Here is a 27748-nt window from a genome sequence, read left to right on the forward strand (position 1 = left end):
AAAATTATGTTTTGATATATTTATGGTATGAAATTGACAAAATATCTTCTTGGAACTTGATATTTACTTAATATCCTAATGATCTTTGGCATAAAAGAAAAATCGATAATTCTGACCCATACAATGTATCGTTGGCTATTGCTTCACTGTAAAAAACAACAAACAAAAACACAATATGTTGAGTAAACTTAAAATAATTTGTTACCCTGCAGCCTTAAAATTTTAAGTTGAATCAATTCAACTAAGTTGTCACTTAGTACAACTTAACATTTTAAGTTGACAAAATTTTTTTTTTTTTTAGTTGACTGAACTTAAAATTATGAGGCACCCAGGTGGTTTGTTAGGATTTGGTAATATTTGACTGAGATACAACTATGAAGCAAAAAGCTGTGTGTTTGTAAGAAACAAATCCATCGAGACATTTCTAACTTCAAACCGTTGCTTCTCGTCAAAATCCGAGTCCACAATCCATTGGTGAACTACTCCCTATAAGGATGTGGTTTCACAAAACTGAAAACAAGCAGGCAGCGCACTATATTATCACTGTGCTTTTCTCGCTTTCAGTTCTGGGATCTCTGACACAGCGAAACATGTTCCTAAAAATCTTGTGTATGTGGTTCACGACCGCGTTCTCATGAAATAATCAGCACTCGCTTTCTCATCGCATTTATGTATGAAGCACTTTTAACTAATAACTCCTGATATCACCAATATGCACCAATAGCTACCAAAGACCAATTCTGCTGCAGGATACTGAATTGAATTCCCTCTCTACAGCAAAAACGATGCTTTTACTTAAAGAATATGTCGAATTTTTAGCATCCATATATTAACAGCGTTTAGAAAATCCAGTCTATTCTTCACCTTGACCTCTCAGAGATTGAATATGCATCTGATTGCTTTTGCACAAGCGACAGACTGTTCGTTTGAAAGCAAGCACTTCACTATTGTGTTTGTGCTGATGTGCCTTTCTGCATTTTTCCCATGAATGCAACACCTGAAGTATGCAACACATTTATCCAGACACTGGTGCAATTCACGCATTGGTTAAACCGTGGGCGGCAAACCCCCATCCTGATTGTGGGGCAGCTTTGCCGTTTTACGACACAAAGTGGTCAGTATGAGGCTGGTTGTAGATTGGTCGTCTCACAAGCCTCATTTGCTTTCGTTTTCCCTGTGCATCTCATTTGATTCTCCTCAATCGGCTCATTTTACTCTCACAGAGCCATAGAATAATGCTGCCCTGAGGGCTGATCTGGGGTCAGACCTATGCATAGTGAAAGTGTTCAGATTAGCCTCTATAGTGAGCCAAGTATTATCAGCCTTGTGATTATATTGCCCGTGCAGATGAATGTTCTGAAGATGTTTTGGTTGTATATGAAGCATCAAGATTAAAAGGAAATGAATTTAAAAAAGGCCTTGTTTTTGACCTTTTTTGAATCTGTGCTTTGGGTTATTTATGAACACTGGCAAATATGACTATAAAATACAAACTAGTCATGCCTGTGTGCACATGTTATGGACGCCTGTTTCCACCACTGAATAAACAATAAAAAAGGTGCGAGTGTTTAACTCACAATTATGACATTTTTCTCACAATTACAAGTTTACATCTCGCAAATCTGATTTTTTTTGCGTAATACAAACTTGCAGTTCTGACCTTTTTCTCAGAATTGCAAGACAAACTCGGAATTGCGAGAAAAAAAGTCTTAGATAAAAACTTGTCATTCAGATTTTTTTTAACTTCGAATTTATGATAAAAGCTCACAATTGTTAGAAATAAAATCAGAATTACACGTTTATATCCCCCAATTCCGATTTTTTTTTCTAAATTCATGATATAAATGTGCGACTGTGAGAAATGCGAACAGAATTGCAAGAAAAAAAGTCAGGTTTGCAATTCTAACTTTTTTCAGAATTGTGAGAGAAAAACTCGCAATTCAGATTTTTTTTCCTCCAAATTCATGGTATAAGCTCGCAATCTGCGAAAAAGTCAGAATTGCAAGAAATAAAGTCTGAATCACAAGTTTATATCTCGCAATTCAGATTTTTATTTGAATTCATGATATAAACTTGCAGTTGCGAGAAATAATGACAGAATTGCGAGATAAAAATCAGAACGGCAAGAAATAAAGTCAGAATTGCAAGACAAACTCGGAATTGCGAGAAAAAAGTCTTAGATAAAAACTTGTCATTCAGATTTTTTTTAACTTCGAATTTATGATAAAAGCTCACAATTGTTAGAAATAAAGTCCGAATTACAAGTTTATATCTCGCAATTACGATTTTTTTCTAAATTCATGATATAAATATGCAACTGTGAGAAATAAAAGCAGAATTGCAAGAGAAAAAAAGGTTTGCAATTCTGACTTTTTTTCAGAATTGTGAGAGAAAAACTCGCAATTCAGATTTTTTTTCCTCCAAATTCATGGTATAAGCTCGCAATCTGCGAAAAAGTCAGAATTGCAAGAAATAAAGTCTGAATCACAAGTTTATATCTCGCAATTCAGCTTTTTCTCTGAATTCATAATATAAATTCGCAATGGCGAGAAATAAAGTCAGAATTGTAAGAAAAAGGTCAGAACTACAAGTTTATATCCCCCAATTCAGATTTTTCTCTGAATTCTTAATATAAATTCGCAATGGCGAGAAATAAAGTCAGAATTGGAAGAAAAAAAGTCAGAATTACAAGTTTATATCTCGCAATTCAGATTTTTTTTCTGAATTCATGATATAAACTCGCAATTGCAAGAAATAAAGTCAGAATTACACGTTTATATCTCGCAGTTCAGATTTTTCTCTGAATTTCATGATATAAACTTGCAATTGCGACCAATAAAATTAGAGTTGCGAGATAACTCAAGTTTTATATCACAATTCTGTCTTTTTTCTTAGATTTGTAATAACTTGCAATTCTCTTTTTTTTTCTAAATTCATTATATAAACTAGTAATTGCGAGTAATAAAGTCAGAATTGCGAGATAACTACAATTTTATCTCGCAATTGTGACTTTTTTCATATTTGTTGAATAAAAATTCAGACTTTTTGTCTCTGAATTCATGATATAAACTCTGAATTGCGAGTAATAAAGTTAGAATTACGAGATAGAAACTCAGGATTGCAAGAAATAAAGTTACAATTAAAGTTTTTATCTCACAGTTCTGAGAAAAAAAACAATAGAGCTAAAAACTTGCCATTCTGATTTATTTTTTTTACTCTGAATTCATGATAAAAGCTCACAACTGTGAGAAATAAAGTCAGAATTGGAAGGAAAAAGTCAGAATTACAAGTTTATATCTCGCAATTCAGATTTTTCTCTGAATTCATGATACAAATTCGCAGTTGTGAGAAATGAAGTCAGAATTGCGAGATAAGTTTTTATCTTGCAATTCTAACTTCTCAGATTTGTGAGATTAAAAACTTGCAATTCTCTTTTTTTCTAAATTCATGATTCATAAATTCATAAACTAGTGATTGCAAGAAATAAAGTCAGAATTACACATATCTCGCAATTCAGATTTTTCTCTGAATTTATTATTTAAACTTGCAATTTCAAGTGATAAATCAGAGTTGCGAGATAAAAAACTTACATTTCTCTTTTTCTCTGAATTTGTGATAGTTGCGAGTAATTAAGTCAGAATTGCGAGATAAAAACACAATTGCGAGAAATAAAGTCCGAATTACAAGTTTATATCTCGCAATTCCGTTTTTTTTCTAAATTCATGATATAAATTTGCAACTGTGAGAAATAAAAACAGAATTGCAAGAAAAAAAGTCAGGTTTGCAATTCTGACTTTTTTTTCAGAATTGTGAGAGAAAAACTCGCAATTCAGATTTTTTTTTTCTCCTAATTCATGGTATAAGCTCGCAATCTGCGAAAAAGTCAGAATTGCAAGAAATAAAGTCTGAATCACAAGTTTATATCTCGCAATTCAGATTTTTATTTGAATTCATGATATAAACTTTCGGTTGCGAGAAATAAGACAGAATTGCGACACAAACTTGGAATTGTGAGAAAAACTCGCAATTCTGACTTTTTTCTTACAATTGTGAGAAAAACTCTTTCGCGATTTTTTTTTTTTTTTTTTTTTTTTTTTTACTCCAAATTCATGATATAAACTTGCATTTGCAATAAATGGTCAGAATTGTGAGATAAAAACTCTAAAGTCTATTGTTTTAGAAATTTTCAATATTTCCTGCTGTTTAGTACCATTGGAGTTTGAATTTTTTTTATTACTTTCATCAAAGTTTATTTCGGATGTCTAAGGTTATTCCCCCTCCTTCCTCAGAACTAGTGACAGCAGTGCACAATATATCAAATTTATATTGTATTAATAATTTCTTCCTGGGCTACCCTCATTGCTACACAGAGTTGCTTTTGATTACAATTTGATTAAAACATTTAACATTGCAGGTTCTAATAAAGTGTAAAGTTACTAGTTTCTAATTGGTCTCTTTAATTACTCTCCGAAAACCAATATTTACTCCCCTCTGGCTGTTGGCCAGTGTTAATTCTGCACCCTGTTTCCAAGCAATACTTACTAATAAATATGCATCCTTCCTTAAACATCATTTTAACAAGAGCAGAATTCAAAGGCAATGTTAAGCAAACATTTCCATGTAAACCACAGCTTCAAAGCCGTTCTTAACCACATGTGCTCCAGAAACGTCTTTCCTCTCAGGAAGAAAGGCTCCTCGTCCCGCAGCTGTATTGTCATTGTGTTCGGCCCTATGAGCTCATGACTGCGGGAGCTGTGGGAAGTTGGTCAGTGGGCCGAAACACCAGCCCTTAGACAATAAAACCATTCAGACGTGGGACGTCCCTGGAGGACAGAAGGACTGAGAGCGAGCTGGGAAACTGGTTTTTCATGTAGTCGTATCGTTTAGATGCTCTCTCGAGGAAGACCGCAGGATCTCGTCATTAAGCCGGAGAAGAGTGAGAGGACCTGAAGCGGGGGTGTTAGAGAGAGACAGAGAGGGAAGGATGGGGGCCCCAGGTCTCCAGACGGTGTCTTGCTGTGAGTGTCAAAACAATAAAACAGCTCAAGTCCAGATGGATGCCCAGCCAGAGGGGATAAACAAGGAGAGAGCAGATACAGGAGTGCTCCCTCTACAGGCCGCGAGCTCTTCGGAGCTTCAAGGGAGGGTGGATTTGTGTCAGCAAAACCCTCGAAGACCAGAGACTCCCTTTTTTATCCTTTCAGCACTCCTGCTTCACTCCTGCCCTCCCTGAAAAGCCCGAACAGTTTGTTCGTACTCTCGTGGACAGTTCTAACTGAACCGTCAGGAGACACAATGTTCTTTATGAGCTTTGCCAAGTTCACCGCCGGGGAACCGTAGTAAACCTCAAACTGACAACTTGGTTGAGCAGCAGAAGCTGTCAGATGAACTGGATTTATATCCTGAAATTTACAGTTGACGTGAAGTAGTGTTGGCACAACCATTCTACTATGATAATAAGACTGTCTAATGGATATTATATGGAGTTTATTCTTAAACAATATACATTTAATTATGTATAAATATTATATCAGTGTATTTTTTTTTTAATTAAACACACATATGTATGCGTGTGCTTTAACAAATACATAGAATTAGAATTAAATGTAATGTGTTTTTATTACGTACTTATTACCTGTCATTTTTTTTCTAAACACTAACCCCCGGTTTCACAGTCACAGTCCCCGGTCTTAAACCTAGTCCCAGACTAAAATGTAAGTCTGAGCTGTTTCAACTGAAACAAAATTGCACTGATTGATCTTAAAATATATCAGTGCCTTTGTTTTGTCTCAAGATGCACACCTGTGGTGTTTTGTCTCAAGATGCACACCTGTGGTGTTTTTTTCTAAGCGTGTTTATAAAAATTACTTAAATGTCCTAATTGAACTATGGCCTAATCCTGGCTTAGTCTAAACCCTGTCTGTGAAACCGGGCCTATATATACTATATACACTATATATAATGTAGTCTAGAATTGTGTGTGTAAATGTTTATTTTAATAGATATTTATATATAATATTAAATTAGATGTATAATTTGCTATATATATATATATATATATATATAGAGAGAGAGAGAGAGAGAGAGAGAGAGAAATGAAATATATATTTAAACTATATAAAAAAACTATATTTAAGCGTATTTATATACCATTTAAATTAGTTGTATATATTTCTTTTTTATATTTGTATACAATGATTTAATAAATAAATTAACAAATATATATATACACACACTATTTAAATATCTCACATTTAATATATATATATAAATTTATATATATATAAATTTATATATATATGTATAATATACAAATTTTATACATGTATAAATTATTTAATAAATTAATTAATGAATGTGTGTATGTATGTGTATATATATTTATATATATATATAATTTGCATTATTATTGTTATAGAATTTGTGTGTATATATACATATAGATATAGATAAATAATTAGAAATGTAAATAACTATTTAAATAATATTAAATTCGTTTTATATATTAATTTGTTAATGTATGTATGAAATAATTTAATAAATAAATGAATATATTTATATACATATATGTAAATTTATTTTTACATATTTATTTATAATATTAAATTAGCTGTATAAATTCTTACATTTTTATTATATATATAGATATATATATACACACACTATATACTAAATTATATATATATATATACACATACATATGAATGAATATATATGTGAATATATAATATTAAATTAGTTGTAAAAATAATCTAATAAATGAACATATATATATATATATATGTGTGTGTGTGTGTGTGTGTGTGTGTGTGTGTGTGTGTGTGTGTGTGTGTGTGTGTGTGTATATGTATGTGTGTGTGTGTACATAAATAATACAAATAATAAATAGTAATGATAAATAATAAAAATGTAAATAAGTATTTAAACTTATTTATATATATATATATATATATATATCATTTGTTGTATATAATAAAAAATAATATATATACACACACCCACACACACTATATACTAAATTGAATACATAAATATATATATCTAAATGTAATAAATATATATAAATGTAAATATATTTATACATATATATATAATATTAAATTAGTTGTATATATTATTGTTTTTAATACATCTATAAATTAATAATTTAATAAATTAACTAATATATATATATATATATATATATGTATATGTGTGTGTGTGTGTGTGTGTGTGTGTGTGTGTGTGTGTGTGTGTGTGTAATATTAAATTAGTTGTAATATATTTAATTAAATATTAAATATATATTACATATATATATTTAATGTGTAAATGTATTTTTAATTACTTATTTATTACCTATTTCAAATACTATATATCAATAAAAATAAGTGTGCAGTAATACATAAATATATATAGTTTATATAATTTAATATATAAATGTAAATATTTATATTTACATATAATATTAAATAGTTGTATGTATTATTAAATTATTTAAAATATATTTATTACATTTACTTATAAATTAAGATTAATATAAATCATACAGTAATATTTTATAAATTAATATGTATACTATATTTTTTACAAACCAAATATTCTGTGTATATATATATATGTATATATATATATAGATATAGATATATATATATATATAGATATATAGATTCTGATCTGCTCTGGTGATCAAAACTAAACTAAAATCAATATATTTTTAAGTCAGCAGCTGTGAGCCCACTTCATATGGGCAGCAGTGTGCCTTTCTAATGTGAACAGATCATTTGTCTTTATGGGTGTAAATGATATTCTGTTGGTATAATTTCCTTGGGTGATGAGTCCTGCTGTGAACCGGTGTCCAATGGGCAAGACATCTGGAGCAGATGGTGTATTGGAGTCCCCCCAACTATTTTCAAGGAAGAAACCATCCCATCCCTGTGCCAGGGCAAGTGAGAGGCAGACCCCATCCACGCTTGAAAAGAGGTCAGCGGGGTCACCGTGGAGGGAGGTAGGAGGATGTCCCAACTAGGGGACAATGCCTTTAATGGAGCCCACGGCACTGCAGGTCCACACACACACACACATAGACACAATCCCTAAGCAGCGTCCTACCCACAATAGCACATGGTGACCTGGCTCACACTCTCTCTTTCTCACACACACAGTGTAGGATGACAGTGTAGGTCAGAGAGGGTTAATCAGGATCAGCCCTTGCGCTCTGCACATTGTCTCCTGTGCGTCCCTCTCCCGTGTTGACCTGGGCGGACGTAAATAGGAGGGTCAGGTTTCCTAAGTGACAGAGATGGATGTGCATGTGTGACTTATACACGCCTAAACTCTCAAGGTCTCCATGTAAACGTAGGTGCATTTCAGCACATTCGAAGTGTACTTGAATAAAATGTTCCTGGGAAGCAGGTGTCCTGAGACCACACCTGTTGTCATAACTCTGCAAATAGCAAGAAAGCATGAACGTAGGCTGTTTACAAACATATCAAAGGGCTTGTCCCTTTTTCGAAATAGCTAGTAGGCTTCAGTTTACATCACAGCTTGGTGTTGTGCAAGATGCTACTACCCCGGTCCTCATAAAGTCTTGTTTTAGCTAACTGAGCTTTCTAAACCAGTTAGTGTTAAGCTAGTAGGCTAAATTGCTAGCTTGGTCACTGAAAATACAAAGAAATTTGTCATTATTCACATAGAATTAAAAATAAAATAAATAAATACATGGTAAAATAACTTGGCTGTGATGAGGAAGTAAAACAGGACTTTGTACGACACCAGCAAAAGTATGATTTGCTACTTGCTAATGCTAATTAGTGGCAGGTGCTATCAGAGGAGGGATGTTCCCTACTGGAAAAAAAAAACAGCTAGAGACTCGCAGCCTGACCAGCTAAGGAAGTGGCCAAAACCCATCTAAAACCAGCCTGCTGACCAGCTAAGAGCAGCTATTTATCCCCTGGAATGTATATTTTACCAGGGGAACCTGCCAAAAAAAGGTGTATTTTCCCCTCTGGAACGTGATTGGGCGGATTTTGTTCTAAAAACCTGGCAACCCTGATTTGCAGGCTGTTTCGAGCAAACCTCTGCAGTAAAATGGACTTTGAAGGCCAGAGTCGAGAACCTTATAAAATGCTCTCTAGTATAAATAGGTTAGGATTTCTAAAACCTGGCTACAACATGTTGGTCAGGCTTTTTTGCAATATATTTGTGGCAGTGTTACCAAGTCTGCAAGTTTAAGCGACCCAAATAATGTGATATTTAACCCCTGGAATGTATATTAACCCTCCCAAATAAAGATGTTTTTTTTCCCCTCCAGAATGCAATTTTTACAGGAGGACCCCCGACCGAAACGCAATTGGGCGGATTTTGTTCTGAAAACCTGGCAACCCTGATTTGCTGGCTATTTCAAGCAAAACTCTGCAGGAAAGTGGACCTTGAAGGAGTTGAAAATTATACACTTTAAAAAACAATTTGTTGAGTCAACTGAAAATAATTTGTTACCTGGCTGCCTTGAAATTTTTAAGTTCAGTCAACTTGAAATGTTAAGTTTTACTAAATGACAACTTAAGATATTTGAGTTGATTCAACTTACAATTTTAAGGCAGCCGGGTAACAAACACAGCTGTTAAGTTAATTTTTTGTTTAGTCAACTTAAATATCTAAGTTGTCACTTAGTACAACTTAACATTTCAAGTTGAATAAACTTAAAATTTTAAGGCAGCAGGGTAAAAAATTATTTTGTTGACAATTTTTTTTTTACAGTGTAAAATGCTGTAAAAAAAAAAAAAAAAAAAAAGGTGACCAGAGGTGACCAGATTTCTAAAAACTGGCTACAGTTTGTTGGTCAGGCTTTTCTTGCAGCAGTGTTGCCAAGTCTGCAGGTTTAAGCAACCCAAATCCCCTGGAATGTATATTTTACCAAGGGAACCCTGACAAAAAGGTGTATTTTACCCCCCGGAACACAATTTTTACAGGGGGACCTCAGACCGAAACTTAGGCGGATTTTGTTCAGAAAACCTGGCAACCCTGATTTGCGGGCTGTTTCGAGCAAAACTCTGCAGTAAAGTGGACTTTGAAGGCCAGAGTTGAGAACCTTATAAAATGCTCTCTAGTATAATTGCCAAGTCTGCAGGTTTCAGCAACCCAAATAACGTGATAGTTATCCCCTGAAATGCAAGTTTTCCCAGGGGTACCCTGCAAAAAAAGTTGTATTTAATGCCCCCGGGATGCGATTTTTGGACCCCCAAACGAAAAATGCACTTGGGCGGATTTTGTTCTGAAAACCTGGCAACCCTGATTTGTGGGCTGTTTCGAATGTGCTGTAAAATGATGTTTCTAGGGACAAAACACCAAAAACTGGGACTGTCCCTTACAGGTTTGGCCTTTTTCTATTGTTTGTGACTGAAAGTAGTGACCGAAAAATAGTTTGACCAATAGCATGCAAGCAATCAACCAATGGTTGTGTGCAAGAAGAAGGGATCTATAGCGAACAATCAAAAAAATTCTAATATGCGCACATACCTGTAAAATATACAAATACTGTAGAGATGTTAGTGATGTCAGCTAATGGACATGACCCTTCAAATTGCAAATTGAAAGTACGCCCAATGGAAACACGTCAATTTCGTCAAGTTTGATGCTCGCATTAGGTGGCTTTTCAGGCAATTTGAAAATAAATATTTCACAAAACTGCAATGGAAAGTTTTTTTTCCCCCCATTTTCAAGGGACAGTCCTGGTTTTTGTCTCCAGAAATGTCCCCATTTTACAGCACATTCGAAACAGCTCGCAAATCAGGGTTGCCAGGTTTTCACAACAAAATTTAGTAGGGGGTCCCCTAGTAAAAGTCGTGTTACAGGTGTTAAAATACACCTTTTTTAGCAGGGTTCCCTTGGTAAAATTCACATTCCAATAGATAAATATTACATTATTGGTGTTGCCTAAACCCATAGACATGAAAAACAACCCGTGGCAACAGTGTTAAAGCAGCCCAATTCCATGGGAAAACCACAGACTTGGCAACAGTGCCACAAACATATTTAATGTCTCTTTTGAATAAAAATAATGGCTAGTGTGGTGGCTGTGATATACATAAACCTACCAAACAACATCTGTCATCATGACTTATCGCGAGAGTAAATAATTATGTTTTAGTCGCATAACGTTGGTTAATGGAAAAGGGGTAATTTCGCAATAGTTCTTTAGTGACATTTATAATATATCGCAAACGTTTTGCACAAATTTATAATGGCAACGCACCTACTGTTTTATTGAACAAAAGTTTGTATGTGTGACTATGAACAAATATCTTTGCATATCTAAATAGTTTTGTAATATTTTTGAAGAATTCAGTACTAAAAGACATGAGCTAAAATCCACAAAACTGTATTGTAGCTAAATTCCAGACCATTGACCAGTAACAGAACTATCCATTTTGTAATGGCTATTTTACAACAGCTTTGTTTTATAATTAGAAGCAAAACGTGCAAGTCCAAATATATTACACTGCGATTCCACTTAAGCCGAGACTAAAATTAGCACCAGTCAGACTGTAACTGGCCTCAATCCGAGCCTGTTTCAAAGAGAACAGAAGCTTCTTGAATTGGAGCCAAACAGATCCAAAGCCATGTCAGCAATGCGATGATAAACACGCTCCCATCAGCCCTCTAAATGAGGACAGGCCGCTATGAGTATCTGAAGGAGATTGTGTTTAGGCGGAATGACTTTGCAGCAAGACACTAGGAGGCCAACTCGGCGCTGGGACCTGGCTCTGTCTTCACCAGTCCCTCTCTGCCTCCTTCCTAAATCTGATATTAAAAAGGGATTACGGCGCCGAAACAACACCGCCAATATCCGACTGCATTATTTCCTCCCTTTACCAGCCAGTATGGCTCAGAGAGAATGCAGTGGGGGAAAATAAAAAGGAGGGAGTCGCGCAATGTTTCTCCCGTGTGACGGCTGGCTGCCAAGAATGGAGGGAGGGGAGCGAAGAGAAAGAGAGGGGAGGGAAAAGCATGAGATCATATTTAGGTTCATTTTGTACCTGTTGGTTCTCTGTTTCCTGTAACGCAATACTGTGAGAGCCGCCCTGTCCTGTGAACTCTCAGGATATCTTAGCATGCACAACGAGGGCCGATCGGCCGTCTAATCCAGGACGACCCTGTGTCATAACTCGCACAACACTGGCCTCCTTGTGAGATAAGCCCATTGTGCACATGTAATGCATCAGTCTCAGGGCAACTATATCGAGCAGTAGGTCACACTGATGCCATTGTGTTTCTTGAAGGGAGAAAAACAACCATTGATTAGTAACCCGACTCTGCTGTGTAACATGTTCTGAGGTCTATGCATTCTTAGGAACTGTATCTGGGTATTTGTGTCATTAGATCTGTGACTCTCAAATTGTTTCACTTCAGGACCCAGATTTTACTCGACACATCAAGAGGTGACCCAATGAAGTAACAAAATTGTTTAACCAAAAATTGAATTTTAATTGTTTCAGGCTTTTCTAAGATTCTGGCTGGTAAACTTGGTCTCTGTTGGTCTTTAGCTGGACAGCCAGATACCATGTTCTGTAAACCTGCTTTGCATTTTAATATGACCAGCTGGTAGTTGGTGTCTTTCGGGTCCAAGAGGGCTTTTAGCTGGTCCAAGTTGGTAGACCATCATGGACCATTAACAAACAAACTTATACCAAGGGGTCAAGCTGGTTTTGGAACATAGTGGCTGGTTGAGCAACTAAATATCAGCTTAAATCAGCTAATGACCATTTTGGACCTTCAAGAAACCAGCTACAATGTAAACTTGGTCCATGTTGGTCTTTAGCTAGACAGCCAGAGACCATGTTTTGTCTGAATGACATTTTGATATTACCAGCTGGTAGTTGGTTTTGTGCTGGTCAAACTGGGTTATTAGCTGGTCCAAGTTGGTGAAGTCAAGCTGTTTTTTGGAACATAGTGACTGGTTGACCACATAAAGACCAACTTGGATATGCCAGACACCAGCTACAATGTAAACTTGTTCCATGTTGGTTCTTAGTTGGACAGTCAGATACCATGTTCTGTAAACCTGGTTGACATTTTGATATGACCAGTTCGTAGTTGGTTTCTTGCTGGTCAAAGTAGGTTTTTAGCTGGTCCAAAATGGTGGTGAGATGGTAGAACATCTTGGACCATTAGCAAACCATCTTATACCAAGATATTAAGCTGGTGGCTGGTTGCCCAACTAAAGCCCAGCTTGGATCAGCTAATGATGAACTTGGACCTGCAAGAAAACAGCTACAATGTAAACTTGGTCCATGTTGGTCTTTGGTCCTGGACAGCCAGGTACCATGTTCTGTAAACCTGCTTAACATTTTCATATGATCAGCTGGTAGTTGGTTTCGTGCTGGTCCAAGTTGGTAGACCATCTTTGACCATTAACAAACAAACTTACAATAAGGTGTCAAGCTTTTTTTTGGAACAGTGGCTAGTTGACCATCTAAAGGCCATCTTGGATTGGCAAGTGACCAATTCGGACCTGCAATAAAACAGCTACAATGTAAACTTGGTCCATGTTGGTTCTTAGTTGGACAGCCAGATACCATGTTCTGTAAACCTGCTTGACATGTTGATATGACCAGCTCATAGTTGGTTTCTTGCTAGTCAAAGTAGGTTTTTAGCTGGTCCAAAATGGTGGAAAGATGGTATAACATCTTGGACCATTAGCAAACCACCTTATACCAAGATATCAAGCTGGTGGCTGGTTGCCCAACTAAAGGCCAGCTTGGATCAGCTAATGAGGAACTTGGACCTGCAAGAAAACAGCTATAATATAAACTTGGTCCATGTTAGTCTTTGGTCCTGGACAGCCAGGTACCATGTTCTGTAAACCTGCTTAACATTTTCATATGATCAGCTGGTAGTTGGTTTCGTGCTGGTCCAAGTTGGTAGACCATCTTTGACCATTAACAAACAAACTTATAATAAGGCGTCAAGCTGGTTTTTGGAACATAGTGGCTCGCTGACCATCTAAAGGCCATCTTGGATTAGCAAGTGACCAATTTGGACCTGCAATAAAACAGCTACAATGTAAACTTGGTCCATGCTGGCTTTTAGTTGGACAGCCAGATACCATGTTCTGTAAACCTGCTTGACATGTTGATATGACCAGCTCGTAGTTGGTTTCTTGCTAGTCAAAGTAGGTTTTTAGCTGGTCCAAATTGGTGGTAAGATGGTAGACCATCTTGGACCATTAGTAAACCATCTTATAGCAAGGGATCAAGCTGGTGGCTGGTTGACCAACTAAAGGCCAGCTTGGATCAGCTAATGATGAACTTCGACCTTCAAGAAAATGGCTATAATGTAAACTTGGTCCATGTTGGTCTTTGGTTGGACAGCCAGGTACCATGTTCTGTAAACTTGCTTGACGTTTTCATATGATCAGCTGGTAGTTAGTTTTGTGCTGGTCCCAGTTGCTAGACCATCTTGGACCATTAACAAACAAACTTATACCAAGGCATCCAGCTAGTTTTTGAAACATAGTGGCTGGTTGACCACCTAAAGGCCATCTTGGATTAGCATGTGACCAATTTGGACCTGCAATAAAACAGCTACAATGTAAATTCGGTCCATGTTTTCTTTAGTTGGACACCCAAATACCATGTTCTGTAAACCTGCTTGACGTTTTAATGTGACCAGCTGGTAGTTGGTTTCTTGCTGGTCCAACTGGGTTATTAGCTGGTCCAAGTTGGTGATAAGATGGTAGACCATCTTGGACCATTAACAAACCATCTTATACTAAGAGGGGCAAGCTGGTTTTTGGAACATAGTGGCTGGTTGACCACCTAAAGGCCAGTTTAGATTAGCTAATGACCAACTTGGACCTGCAAGAAAACAGCTACAATATAAATTTGGTCCATGTTGGTCTTTAGTTGGACAGCCAGATACCATATTCTGTAAACCTGCTTGATGTTTTGATATGACCAGCTGGTAGTTGGTTTCTTGCTGGTCCAAGTTGGTGATAAGATGGTAGACCATCTTGGACCATTAAGAAACCAACTTATACCAAGGCATCAGGCTGGTTTTTGGAAAGCAGTGGCTCATTGACCAACTAAAAACCAGTTTGGATCAGCTATTGATCAACTTGGACCTTCAAGAAAACAGCTACAATGTAAACTTGGTCCATGGTGGTCTTTAGTTTGACAGCCAGATACCATATTCTGTAAACCTGCTTGACATTTTGATATGACCACCTAGTTGGTTTTTTGCTGGTCCAAGTGGGTTATAAGATGGTAGACCAATTTGGACCTGCAAGAGACCAGCTATAATTTAAACTTGCTACCATGTTTCAAAACACAGCTAAAAGCTGAAACTGGATTTTCCAGCAATTAATTGACTGCACAAAACATATTTATCTGTGCTAGAAGTGGACGAGTTATTTAACCTAAGTCTGACTCATATTTTCTTTTAACCTATTGCAGTTTTGATCACAGTTTTCACAAATGAAGACTGGTCACACCCACACTGGTGTCTGTCTTAATTTGATTAGCTTCTACAAAGTGACAGGTGAATGGACTACAAACGAGTGACATGACATGACTAAACTGGAAAGCTCCCATTATAAACAAATCTGTCAGCAAGTGTTCGGCTTAGCCTTGGTGATTATGATGGTCGAGATCTAGGTTTGTCATGTATAAGACTTCAGGATGAGATGGTTTTGCTTGACAGCGGATATCGGCCTTACACCCAAACCACACTGACCCACTTGCACCAGAGGCCAAGAGTTGTCACTTCCTCAGTACATGTTGTCTGATTTAACAATCCAAACTGTTCAAGAGTGAGAGTACTGAAGGTACAGATATGCCAGAAATGATGAAACAAGGACAGAAGCAGGTGGTAGCCTCAGAGAACAATGAGTCAGCCACACTTGGTTCACCCGAAAGTAAATTTAGCAATACAGAAATTAAAATGACACAGCAAACAAGTAATATAGACAACTTTTATACTTTTTCTTTCCTCTTTAGAGTCTGAGAGTACAAGTAACCCTTAACAGCAGCTTGGACATTCTGCAAAACGTCTTCTTGGAGTGAATGAATAAAAATGACTCAAAATGATGAGATGGAACATTTTAAGCCATCAACAAGACATTTCTACTAAATAGTCACAGACCTGTCTGTCTCTTTGACTAGTTCCTAGCCAATTCCTCCCACCCAAAATACACGGTTAGCTTTCCAAAATGAAACGCCACACTCTCTCCCTCTCTTTCTTGCAGATGTCTGTCTTTACCCACCCCGCATTCACCCCACCCTGTAGGCCATCTGCACCCATTGTCTGGGGCAGGGGACAAGGCTCCACCACCCCATGCACACACACACACACACACACACACACACACACACACACACACACACACACACACACACACAACCAGCTTTGAAGAAGGGGGCAGGGGTCCTTAAATCCAACTGCAATGAAGAAAAATGACTTACTGAGCAGTAAAACATCAGCTCAATAAAGAGCTAAAGGAACTAATCACTCTTCAACAGAAACTATCCTCAACCCGCAGCTGTGCTGAGCCCTCTGTATGAAATTTTTAACTTTCATCCCCCGTTCTTTCCCACTTTCTCTCTGTTTTTTCCACCCCCTCTGTCCTCTTGGGACAATATGACAGTGGATCTGTGAGACAGAGATAGCAGCAGTGGAACTGGTCGTCCGGATTATGATTGTGTTTAGAGTTTTTGAAGCCTTTGTGATGTGATATGAAGATGAAGTTTCTCTAACCTAACCCTAAGTTCCCATAGGAAAAGAAGTTGCTCTTTCATAGCTAAGGAGACGTTTCTCTTATGGCTACTTGGGAGAAATTGACACAAATTATTGACATACAGTACGAGTGCAGAATTGTGGATGTATATGTGGAAAGAATAGCTCAGATTATTTGTTCGTGAAACAAGAGTTCATATTGATATCTGGTCGACATTTGGTTGTAGACAAGATGCCAAAGACATTGTTTGAAACTCTAGAGGTTAAATATGTGAGATCACTGGGAGGAACCAAATCTCCATTTGCTCTCATTTTAATCTCATTGCTGTCAATGAGACAACTGGCAGGTCGCGACTATAAAAAAAAGGTCGAGGACAGCAGGAAAAACAATGCCTATGCAAATAATCACATTATCATGCTTTTTACTCTTAAAATGGTGGATAAATGCTTCTTTTGTTGTTGATGTCAAAGGTTGTCCATCCATTCAAACTCCAGGCTTAAATTCGTTTGGCTTCATTTAGACACATTGTCAAGGCTTCACCAACTGGAACCATAATAATAGTCTATTATTTTAATGTTTAAAGAGATTCACCCAAAAATGAAAATTCTGTTCTTAATTAATGACCCTCATGTTGTTTTTCCAAATTCTTAAGACCTTCGTTCACCTTCGGAACACAAATTAAGATATTTTGGAGGAAATCCGAGGGCTTTCTGACCCTGCATAGACAGCAACGCAACTGACACGTTCAAGGCCCAGAAAGTTAGTGAGGACATTGTTAAAACAGTAAATGGTTCATGGGAGTACCACGACTGATGCAGGAGCCAGCATTCTGACATAGAACCCGGAAGACATTGTCGAATAAATTTGTTATTTTTGTCTTCGCGCACAAAAAGTATTCTCGTAACTTCAGAAAATTACAGTTGAACCATTGAAGTCATTGATGAACCATGACTATTTTATCGATGTCCTTACTACCTTTCTAGGCCTTGAACGTCGTAGTTACATTGCTGTCTTTGCAGGATCAGAAAGATCTTGGATTTCATCAAAAATATCTTAGATTGTGGTCTGAAAATGAACAAAGGTCTTACGGTTTTGAAAAGTCTAGATACTGTGTTGGGTTGCTACTTGATATTCAATGTAAAATCTGGGTCTTGAAGCAAATCTAATTTAAGATTTGTGTCGTATTCCCCAGTTGGTTTTATTATTAAACCTAAACCTTAAAGAACGGCGTCCCCGAAGAACCTTATATAGCCAGATAATCCTTAGTTTACATGGCGGCGTATTTGCATTAACCTTCAAACGCAGACTTACAAAAAACATGTAAATCTTTAAGCTTCTGAGTTCAAGTCCTCCTACTAAAGAGATCTCCACAATACTCGTGAAATCTCTATTCTGCTGTTAAGTGGGTGAATAGATACGCATGACGTCCAGATGTTCCTCAGCAAGAGGTGCCCCAGTATCTCTCTTCAGTCTGGCCCAGACGACAGACCTCTGCCTGGGTCTGCACAATCCTTTCAGATCCCAGCAAACCACCAGGCATTGTCTGGCCTAAACTGCCATGAATGGGAAGAATGAGGCCGAGCTGGTTTGAATGGAAGACCTACTTTACAGACGGATGATCTCTCGCGCTCTCTCTCTCCTCTGGATCTTATTATCTGTCAAGGCCACGGTGAAGCAAGCGGAAGCCCTGGAGAAGAGATTGATTTTGGGATTAAACTCTAGGGCTGGCGGCATTAACTAGACGGGTGAAGGAATATGCGCTTGTGTGTCTGTCTGAAGTCACATCCATGCAAATCACTGTGTGAGAATTTGGCTGCCATGTTAGCAGACTGAAGCATGCGGCTTTGTCAAAGTCGATATTAAACCCGATGGCCACTATGTGCGTGTTGTAAAGGGCGAAAGTTTGGGTGTCAACTAAGGGTTGGGGGACAAATATGTCCTTGTGGAAGTGGGGCATTAAATTAGGGTGTTTAAAACGTCAGAGAGATGAGCTGTAGGCGGGGTCAGGGCACCAAATGATGAGGTTGTTGTTGCTCTGGGGCGATGCTGGCCTCTGATCCACATGAATGAGAATAATGGCCATTTCATTCAAACTGGAATCCCAACCAACAGCCGTCATACTAAAGGAGTCGGGCTTTACTTCATCTGTCAAAGCAAATTTAAGACCTGGGAACATTGGTGTTTGTCTTTCAATGGCCAGGGTTTGGGGCTAATGCTGTGTCAGCTAATCTTTTGAATGATGTAACCCTTTAGGCGGTACTTAAGATTTATAAATCTTCCTCTTATGTTCTCGGTTCCATCTCAAGCCCCAAGTCTTGATTTTCTTCTTGTACACTGATGTGTGTTTGGCTGGATGTTCTAGGTGGTTTTACCATACTGCTATAGAGTTGCTAGGGTGTTTTGAGTGGTTTCCTGGGTGGTTTTTGCGTGTTGCTATATAGTCACTAGGGTTCTAGACCTAGCCCACTGCTTATATACATTTGGAAAGTTTTCAAGTTTTGTGGACATTCATACAAAGACCAGTCACTAGTCAGGTGACAGCATTTATTCAACATTGCATCAACAACTGATGAACACATACATTTTTATTTGGATTAGCACTCTGAAGGTTAACCTTGTATTTCTATGTCTTTGAAAGGGTTTTGTCTTTCAAACACATTCAAATGCACAAATTCACAAACTTTTGTCATCTGATCCTCTATCATCTGATATATTTACTTGAAGTACCCCTGAGATATTAAAATAAATATTTTAATAATTACGTATCACATTTGCATGTTCATTGGTTCTCTGATGTTGGTTATGGTCACATGATATGCAGATAAAACAAATAAAATATTTTACGTTCTGGTAAGAACGTTTTTTATTTTGATTGATTTTGAAATGATTTATTTTAATTTAACATTTTATATGATTTAATTAATTATTAGCTATATTTATTAAACTCACAATCCCTCTGCAGTTGCTTCACAAGCACCAGCTTAGGAAACCTTGATATAATTTAATGTTTAATGCACTTCATGTTGTTAATGCCAACAAATGTAATTTTTTTATTTTTATTTTTTACGTCAAAATGATCCTATTTAAATCAATGTAATAAACAAGTTATAACAAAATTAATCAGAAAGTAATCTAAAAGTACCTAAAATGTGTTATGTAATGGATTACATTACTAACTACAGTTTTTGTCATGTAATTTGGAATCAGTAACGGATTACAATTTATAAGTGATCTACCCAGTTTTACCATGTTGCCATGCAGCTGCTAGGGCATGTTGAGCGGTTGCTAAGGTGTTCTGGGGTGGTTTTGCATGTTGCTATGCAGTTGTTAGGGTGTTCTGGGTGGTTTTACCATGCTGTTGCTATGGGTGTTTTTTAGGGTGCTGTGGCCTGTTTTAGCATGTTACCATGCAGTTGCTAGGGTGTTTTGAGTTGTTTTAGAATGTTGCTATGCAGTTGCTAGGGTGTTATGAGTGGTTTTAGAATATTGCCATGCAGTTGTCAGGGTGTTTTGAGTGGTTTCCAGGGTGTATTGGGTGTTTTTTTTTTTGTTTTTTTTTTTTTAGCATGTTGCTATATGGTTACTAGAGTGTTCTGGGTGGTTTTAGCATGTTGCTAAATGGTCACTAGGGTGTTGGTGGTGGTTTTTGGATGTTTCTATGCAGTTGCTAGAGTGTTCTTGGTGGTTTTTCATTTTGCCATGCAGTTGCTAGGGTGTATTGAGCAGTTGCCTAGGTGTTCTGTGTGGTTTTTGCATATTGCCATGCAGTAGCTAGGGTGTATTAGGTGGTTTTTGCACATTGCTAAATGGTTACTAGGGTGTTGGTGGTGGTTTTTGGATGTTTCTATGCAGTTGCTAGAGTGTTCTTGGTGGTTTTTCATTTTGCCATGCAGTTGCTAGGGTGTATTGAGCAGTTGCCTAGGTGTTCTGTGTGGTTTTTGCATATTGCCATGCAGTAGCTAGGGTGTATTAGGTGGTTTTTGCACATTGCTAAATGGTTACTAGTGTGTTCTGAGTGTTTTCGCATGTTGCTATGCAGTTGCTAGGGTGTTCTGGGTGGTTGCAGCATGTTGCCATGCAGTTTCAAGGGTGTTTTGAATGGTTGCTAAGGTGTTCTAGTTTGGTATACACAGTGATATGCGATTGGCAGGGTGTTCTAGATGGTTTTTGCATGTTGCTAGGCAGTTGCTATGGTATTCTGGGTGGTTTTTGCACATGTAGTTGCACATGTTCTGGGTGGTTGTAGCATGTTGCCATGCTGTTGCTAGGGCGTTTGGAATGGTTGCAATGCAGTTGTTATGTTGTTTTGAGTGTTTTAGCATGTTGCCATGCAGTTACTGGGGTGTTTCGAGTGGCTTTAGAATGTTGCCATGCAGTTGCTAGGGTGTTTTTAGAATGTTGTTATGCTGTTGCTAGGGTGTTTTGAGTGGTTTTAGCACATTGCCATGCAGTTGGTAGGGTGTTTTGCATGGTTTTAGCATGTTGCCATGCTAAGTGTTTTGAATGATTTTAGCATGTTGCTATGCTGTTGCTAGGATGTTTCTAGTGGCTTTAGAATGTTGCCATGCAGTTGCTAGGGTGTTTGGAGTGGTTGTAGCATGTTGCCATGCAGTTGCTAGGGTGTTTTGAGTGGTTTTAAAATGTTGCCATGCTGTTGCTAGGGCTTTTGGAGTGGTTTTAGCATGTTGCCATGCAGTTGCTAGGGTGTTTTGGAAGGTTTTAGAATATTGCCATGCAGTTGCTATGGTGTTTTGAGTGGTTTTAGAATGTTGCCATGCTGTTGCTAGGGCATTTGGAGTGGTTTTAGCATGTTGCCATGCAGTTGTTAGGGTGTTTTGGATGGTCTTACAATGTTGCCATACAGTTGCTAGGCAGTTTTGAGGGGTTGCTAAGGTCTTCTAGGTGTTTTTTGCACATTGATATGTACAGTAATAGGCTTCATGCCCAACAGGCTTCCGTTTTCTGCTAAACAGGTCTCGTTGCTTCCGGTTCACGCGTTTTGCATATCCCTCTTTAAATATGAACATGATTTACTCAAGATTCATTCAAAGTAGACACTAAAAATGATCATAACCAATGTCCATCACATATGTGGATTGATATATAAAAGTTTTAAATTTTTATTCTTTTCACTAACATTTATATATAAATATCGAATGAAACGTCCACAATAAACAGCTGGCTTGTTTAACTGATTACCTTAAAAGTCCGTCGATATCACCATTATTTATTACGGCTATTAACACGTTCTCCGACAAGCGGAAGCAATGAGACCTGTTTTCCGGGGTTGGTCATGTGACGTTCGGCATAAAGCCTATTGGCAGGGTGTTGTTGGTAGTTGCTAGGGCATTGTGGCATGTTTTAGCATGTTGCTATATAGTTGCTAGGGTGTTCTCTGTGGTTGCTAGGTCATTGCTAGGTGGTCACCATGGAATTGTGGATGGTTGCTAAGTGGTTGTTTACTAACCTAAGAGCCCACCTCCATGTCTCAATGATATTTAGGCCCAACTTGATTATACATGGAAAACTTAAATAAAATAAACACATGCTTCTCAGTTAAGCTGCACAATTTAACGATTCATTTACGTACGTGACACAAATTGTGTTCATCAAAGTGTGATACTGAAAAAACCCAACCCTAAGTATGAACAATAGTAATGATGCTTACCTCAGCAAACACCACTAACACAGTAAGCAATGCCCCAGATTCTGATAGCAGTCTGCATGAGTATGCATTTTCTTGTGGTTCACTTCTGCAAAAACTTCCAGTTGGTAAACACACGCGAGCTAAATGACTCACCGCTAAACTGTGTCACATGGCACAGCAGCTGAGTCAGACCTGAACATCATATTTAAACACCCAAAACTAATAAAACCAACTACCAGTTGCGACACACTGGGTGACATCAGACCACAAGGGTGTTGAAATGTAGCAATCAACAAAGAAACAAACAGAAGAGCAGACAGAGATATGATGGGAACAGAAAACCACTCACTCAGTGGTAGCAAGAGAGCGAGAGAGAGAGAGAGAGACAGCTGTGAGGTGACAGGAACTACATTATCTTTTACATTACATTACTTTACATTAGCTCTGTTGCAAAACCAAGTGAGCTTTCTCACTGTCTGATCCCTACATAGACAGTGAATCATTCATTAATGACTGATTTGGAGTATGCCATAATGAACGTGATTCAAAGTTAATTCCAATAGTTTATCCCTAGCATACTGCTAAGCTAACAACGTGATATTTTAAAGGGTAAAAACACATAGCACACCAACGTTCTAGGCCACGTAAGAGTTGGTAGTTAGCATGTTGCTAAGCTAACAATGTAATGCTTTGGCGGTGTCTGACTTGATGCTTCATTGCTTTACCAGACAATGACTTTGCAAGCAGCGTCTGCACACAAAGGTACCTCATAAAACCGATTTCGGACAGACTTATGAGGAAGTGTAATAGTTTAATAATCTACAACAAGACGTTTAATGAAAACTAAGTGAATATTTAATTACTAAAAAAATGCTGATTTCTTGTTAAAAATGACATTGAAAATGGAAAATGTTGGTCAAAACCTACACTCACACAAGAACTGACAACAAACCGCTACTTTCTGAGTTGAACGCACAGGATTGTGGGATATCAAAGCTGGTGAGGGATACATCTATGCTGCCTTCAGAAATCCATCAGATGAAGGCATCTGAGGAGACAGGATATGAAGCTAAAGGTGCGTTCATGCCATGTCATAGTTTCTAAATTTCTAAATTGTTTCTAAATTGTAAGCGTTCACATCCTCGTAGAACTTGTAATTACACCTTATAAACTGGGAATTCTCTGTGAGCTCATGTATGGTCAGGTCGAAACTGCGGTAATTGCAACATGACGTGAACGCAGCATAACATTGGTTTCCGCGTGTCTTAAAGGAGTAGTTCACTTTCAGAACAAAAATGTACAGATAATGTACTCACCCCCTTGTCATCAAAGATGTTCATGTCTTTCTTTCTTCAGTCGTAAGGAAATTATGTTTTTTGAGGAAAACATTTCAGGATTTCTCTCCATATAATGGACTTCTATGGTGCCCCCGAGTTTGAACTTCCAAAATGCAGTTTAAATCAAAATCCTTTTAAGGCAAGTCATGTCACTCGGCGGCCATCTTTGAAACGCCTCTCGGCATGCAAGTACAGCTCCTATCACTTTGAATGGGGAAACATCAAATTCTCCAAAACTGTTCACTAAGCTGACGATTAAAGTTCATATTTTAATTCACCAAAGAAATATGGTTCCTTGTGCTCCAATAGCGTTAAAAATGCTTATTTTTAAGACTAGATGAGCCACTGCGCATGCGCAGTACTGAACACACGTCTTAGAACGTTGATTGTTTCTATAGCAACCGGGACTTACTAATCGACGATTGGCTCTTTCATTAAGAAGGCGGGGCTTCATGGCCATAATGAGCGTTGCATTTTCCATTCAAAACTATACGAGTGACATGTCTTGAGTATTCTATAGTCTTTGGTTTAAATGCAGCTTCAAAGGGCTCTAGATGATCCCAGCCGAGGAAGAAGGGTCTTATTTTCTAAAAACATTTACAATTTATATACTCTATCTCTACACAGAGTTCACACAGAGCTAGACAAGATGAGCATTTGAGGTTAAAAAGTATATAAATTGTTTTGCTAGATAAGACCCTTCTTTCCTAGGCTGGGATCATTTAGAGCCCTCTGAAGCTGCATTTTGGAAGTTCGAACTCAGGGGCACCATAGAAGTCCATTATATGGAGAGAAATCCTGAAATGTTTTCTTCAAAAAACATCATTTCCTTTTGACTGAAGAAAGAAAGAAATTAACATCTTGGATGACAAGGGGGTGAGTACATTATCTGTAAATTTTTGTTCTGAAAGTGAACTACTCCTTTAACCGTAAAATCCCATGGCACAAAAATGCTGGGTTTTTAAGTGTAATGTAAAAGTTTGTAGTTAGCATGTTGCTAAGCTAATCCTAATCACACACTACTTTAAGCGTAAATAAACAACATACAAATGCTATATATTTTTAGGCTTATTAAAGTGTTGCGGACAACGATTTGTAGTTAGCATGTTGCTAAGCTGACCACATTAAAAATATAACATTTGTTTTCTGTTTTTATAAAGTATCGTGTGGTTAGCTTAGCAACATGCTAACATACAAAGTCTTATGCAACACTTTAATAAACCTAAAACTATAACATTTGTTTGCTGTTTTTATACTTAAAAATGTAAGTATTAGCCTATGTGATAAGCTTAGCAAAATGCTAACTACAAATTTTAAACTTTTACCTAAAAATACATAGCATTTCTGTGCTTTATATATTTAAAATATCACATTGTTAGCTTAGCAACATGCTAACTGCAAACACTTATGCAATATTTTAAAAAGCCTAAAAATAAATAGCATTTCTGTTATGTATGTGCACTTAGTAAAGTATAATGTGGTCAGCTTAGCAACATGCTAACTACAAATCGTTGTCCGCAACACTTTAATAAGCCTAAAAAAGAGTTTGTAGTTAGCAAGTTTTTAAGCTAATAATGTGATATTTCAAACAAAACATCACACAATTGCTATGTATTTTTAGGTTTAGGTTTAGGTCTCAATTTGTAGTTAGCATTTTGCTAAGCTAATCATACGATATTTAATCGTAAAAAACAACATACAAATGCTATGTATTTTTAGGCTCATTAAAGTGTGTGCACAATGATTTGTAGTTAGCATGTTGCTAAGCTAACCACATTATAAGTGTAAAAACACAAAACATACGTGTAAATGCAGTCTAAGAAATGTATTCTTAGGCTTTTTAACGTGTTTGCAGTTAGCATGTTGCTAAGCTAACAACACTTCTCTTAAGCATAAAAACACATACCACACCATTTTTAGCTTATTAAAGTGTTGCTTTGTCAAGTTAGCATCATGTTAACATCAAACTACTGATCTTTTGGGACAAATTTCAAGTAGGGAGCACACCTACAGCATACCCTAAATTGCCATCTTCCTAGGCAGCTCATTAGGTTTTGAAACACAGCGATTGTGTCAGCTGTGTAGGTGTGATTACCACTACTGTGTTTCGGTGATAAAATTTAATGTTTTTACTGACTCACCAGCTATAGCATTAAAAACGAGTCCGTCACCATTCCTAGCTGCGATCGTTGATTAAAAGTCCCCACCTAAATGTGTTTGGCCTACTGTTAGAGGAGGTGATGGATGCATTCAATATTCACAACTTCCACAACATCCTGGCCTCAGGTGGTCATTAGGTCCTTCGACCTGTCGCTCTCTCTTTAATCATCTCCTTTCCTTCCTTGTAATTTTCAGAAGAGGCCTCACGCTAACAGCTACGGCAGCGTCTCGCCGCTTCAAAGAGCCGAAGGCAGAAACTCGTTTGCTCTCAGTAAGAGACCAGATGACAGAGAGACAGATGTCTCAACAGAGACAGGTGTCTGTGGCTGAGTGTCACGCAAATAATAACTGGTTATCTGGTTAAGACAGCAAACCGCAACAGAGTGAGACAGATCGCACTGAGTGGAGGAGAGTCCGGACCCCTCTTTAACACCAACCCCCTCTCTTTATCTTTCTGTCCCTCGTCCATTGTCACCAGCTGTCCCTCCTTGGGAACACAGGAAGACAATGAGCTACAAAAGCCAAAGGGCAATTACGTGCTGCCGAGAGAGTGCGTAGTCGTGTCAGGAGGGTTTGGCGTGTGTGCGTGTATGAGAGGCTGAGAGGGATGTGTATGTTGATTGCTTAGATGCAGGGACATTATGATACTGTTTTTGAAGGGAAGGGTGAGATAGTTCAGCCATGATAACATCCAGGAAGTCCTTCTCTGTGTCTTGGAGGCATCTGGACAAACAAAAGACCCCCTGAGTGACATTTGACCTACACAAGCAGGCTAGAGCACCTGAGGGTCTAAAAGTATTAGTCAGGTGTTCCTATTATGCGGTGCATTTTCAAGTCTGCATATCGGTTAATATACTGGATAAATTATAAATCGATTTAGAAAGTGTCAACAAAAATATCGAATAATTTAAAATAAGGGTTTTAAGTTGTAGTTCATGTCAGGTGTTTCTTAATTTTTCCTTTTGCTAACCAAAATATGTTCAATAAGGTATGTCAAAATACACAGCTTTTTTGAATAACCAACTTTGTAACGAATGGCAATAATATTCTTTGGTTTTGTTCAATAACAGTATCACAATTAGTTTAAATAAGGGTGGGTTTTTAACCGTTTAGTAAATATTGACATTTTTTATTATCTCAGCTTCTAACCTGAAAACTGGCACTTAGTTCAAGTGTTTCTAAAATTTTTCGGTGTATTTCCGGACTTATAAAAATATAACATTTATAACAAATATAACAAATATAAAATTTGCATGTTGCTGGTAACAACGTGATACTTTTGCTAAGTTACCAGTGTGATACTTCTAGCATAAAACAAGCGTAAAAATACAAGTATCAAAATATTATACTTGTAGCATAAAACAAGCCTAAAAATACAAGTATGGCATACGAATTTGTTATTTAGCATTTTGCTATTCTAACAATGTAATACTTCTAGCATAAAACAAGCGAAAAGTATCACGTAACAGTTTGTTGTTAGCTTTGCTAAGCTACCAATGTGATACAAATTTGTATGCCATGTGAAAGTATGGCATACGAATTTGTTGTTAGCATGTTGCTATTCTAACAATGTAATACTTCTAGCATAAAACAAGCGAAAAGTATCACGTAACAGTTTGTTGTTAGCTTTGCTAAGCTACCAATGTGATACTTCTAACATTAAACAATCGTAAAAATAATAGTATTGCACAAGTATCACATAACAGTTTGTTGTTAGCTAAGCTAACAATGTGATACTTCTAGCATAAAACAAGCATAAAAATGAGTATCGCATAAGATTTTGTAGTTTGCATGTTGCTAAACTAACAATATGATACTTCTAGCATAAAACAAGTGGAAAAATACAAGTATCATGTATAGTTTGCTGTTCGCAAGTTGCTAAGCTATCAT

At 37.2% G+C, this 27748-nt stretch overlaps 1 protein-coding gene across 1 annotated transcript in view; it reads left to right on the forward strand.

Moving 5' to 3' along the window:
- add3a (adducin 3 (gamma) a) overlaps positions 1-26460 on the forward strand; it is a 110997-nt gene extending 84537 nt beyond the window's left edge. Inside the window, exons 16-17 of the mRNA XM_073843706.1 lie at positions 26054-26129; positions 26224-26460. Of these exons, the coding sequence (XP_073699807.1) occupies positions 26054-26129; positions 26224-26460 (313 nt within the window). The remainder of the gene's footprint in view (positions 1-26053; positions 26130-26223) is intronic.
- Positions 26461-27748: the final 1288 nt, after the last annotated feature.

The sequence above is a fragment of the Garra rufa genome, chromosome 7 (genome assembly GCF_049309525.1).
Source record: "Garra rufa chromosome 7, GarRuf1.0, whole genome shotgun sequence".
Classification (NCBI taxonomy): Eukaryota; Metazoa; Chordata; class Actinopteri; order Cypriniformes; family Cyprinidae; genus Garra; species Garra rufa.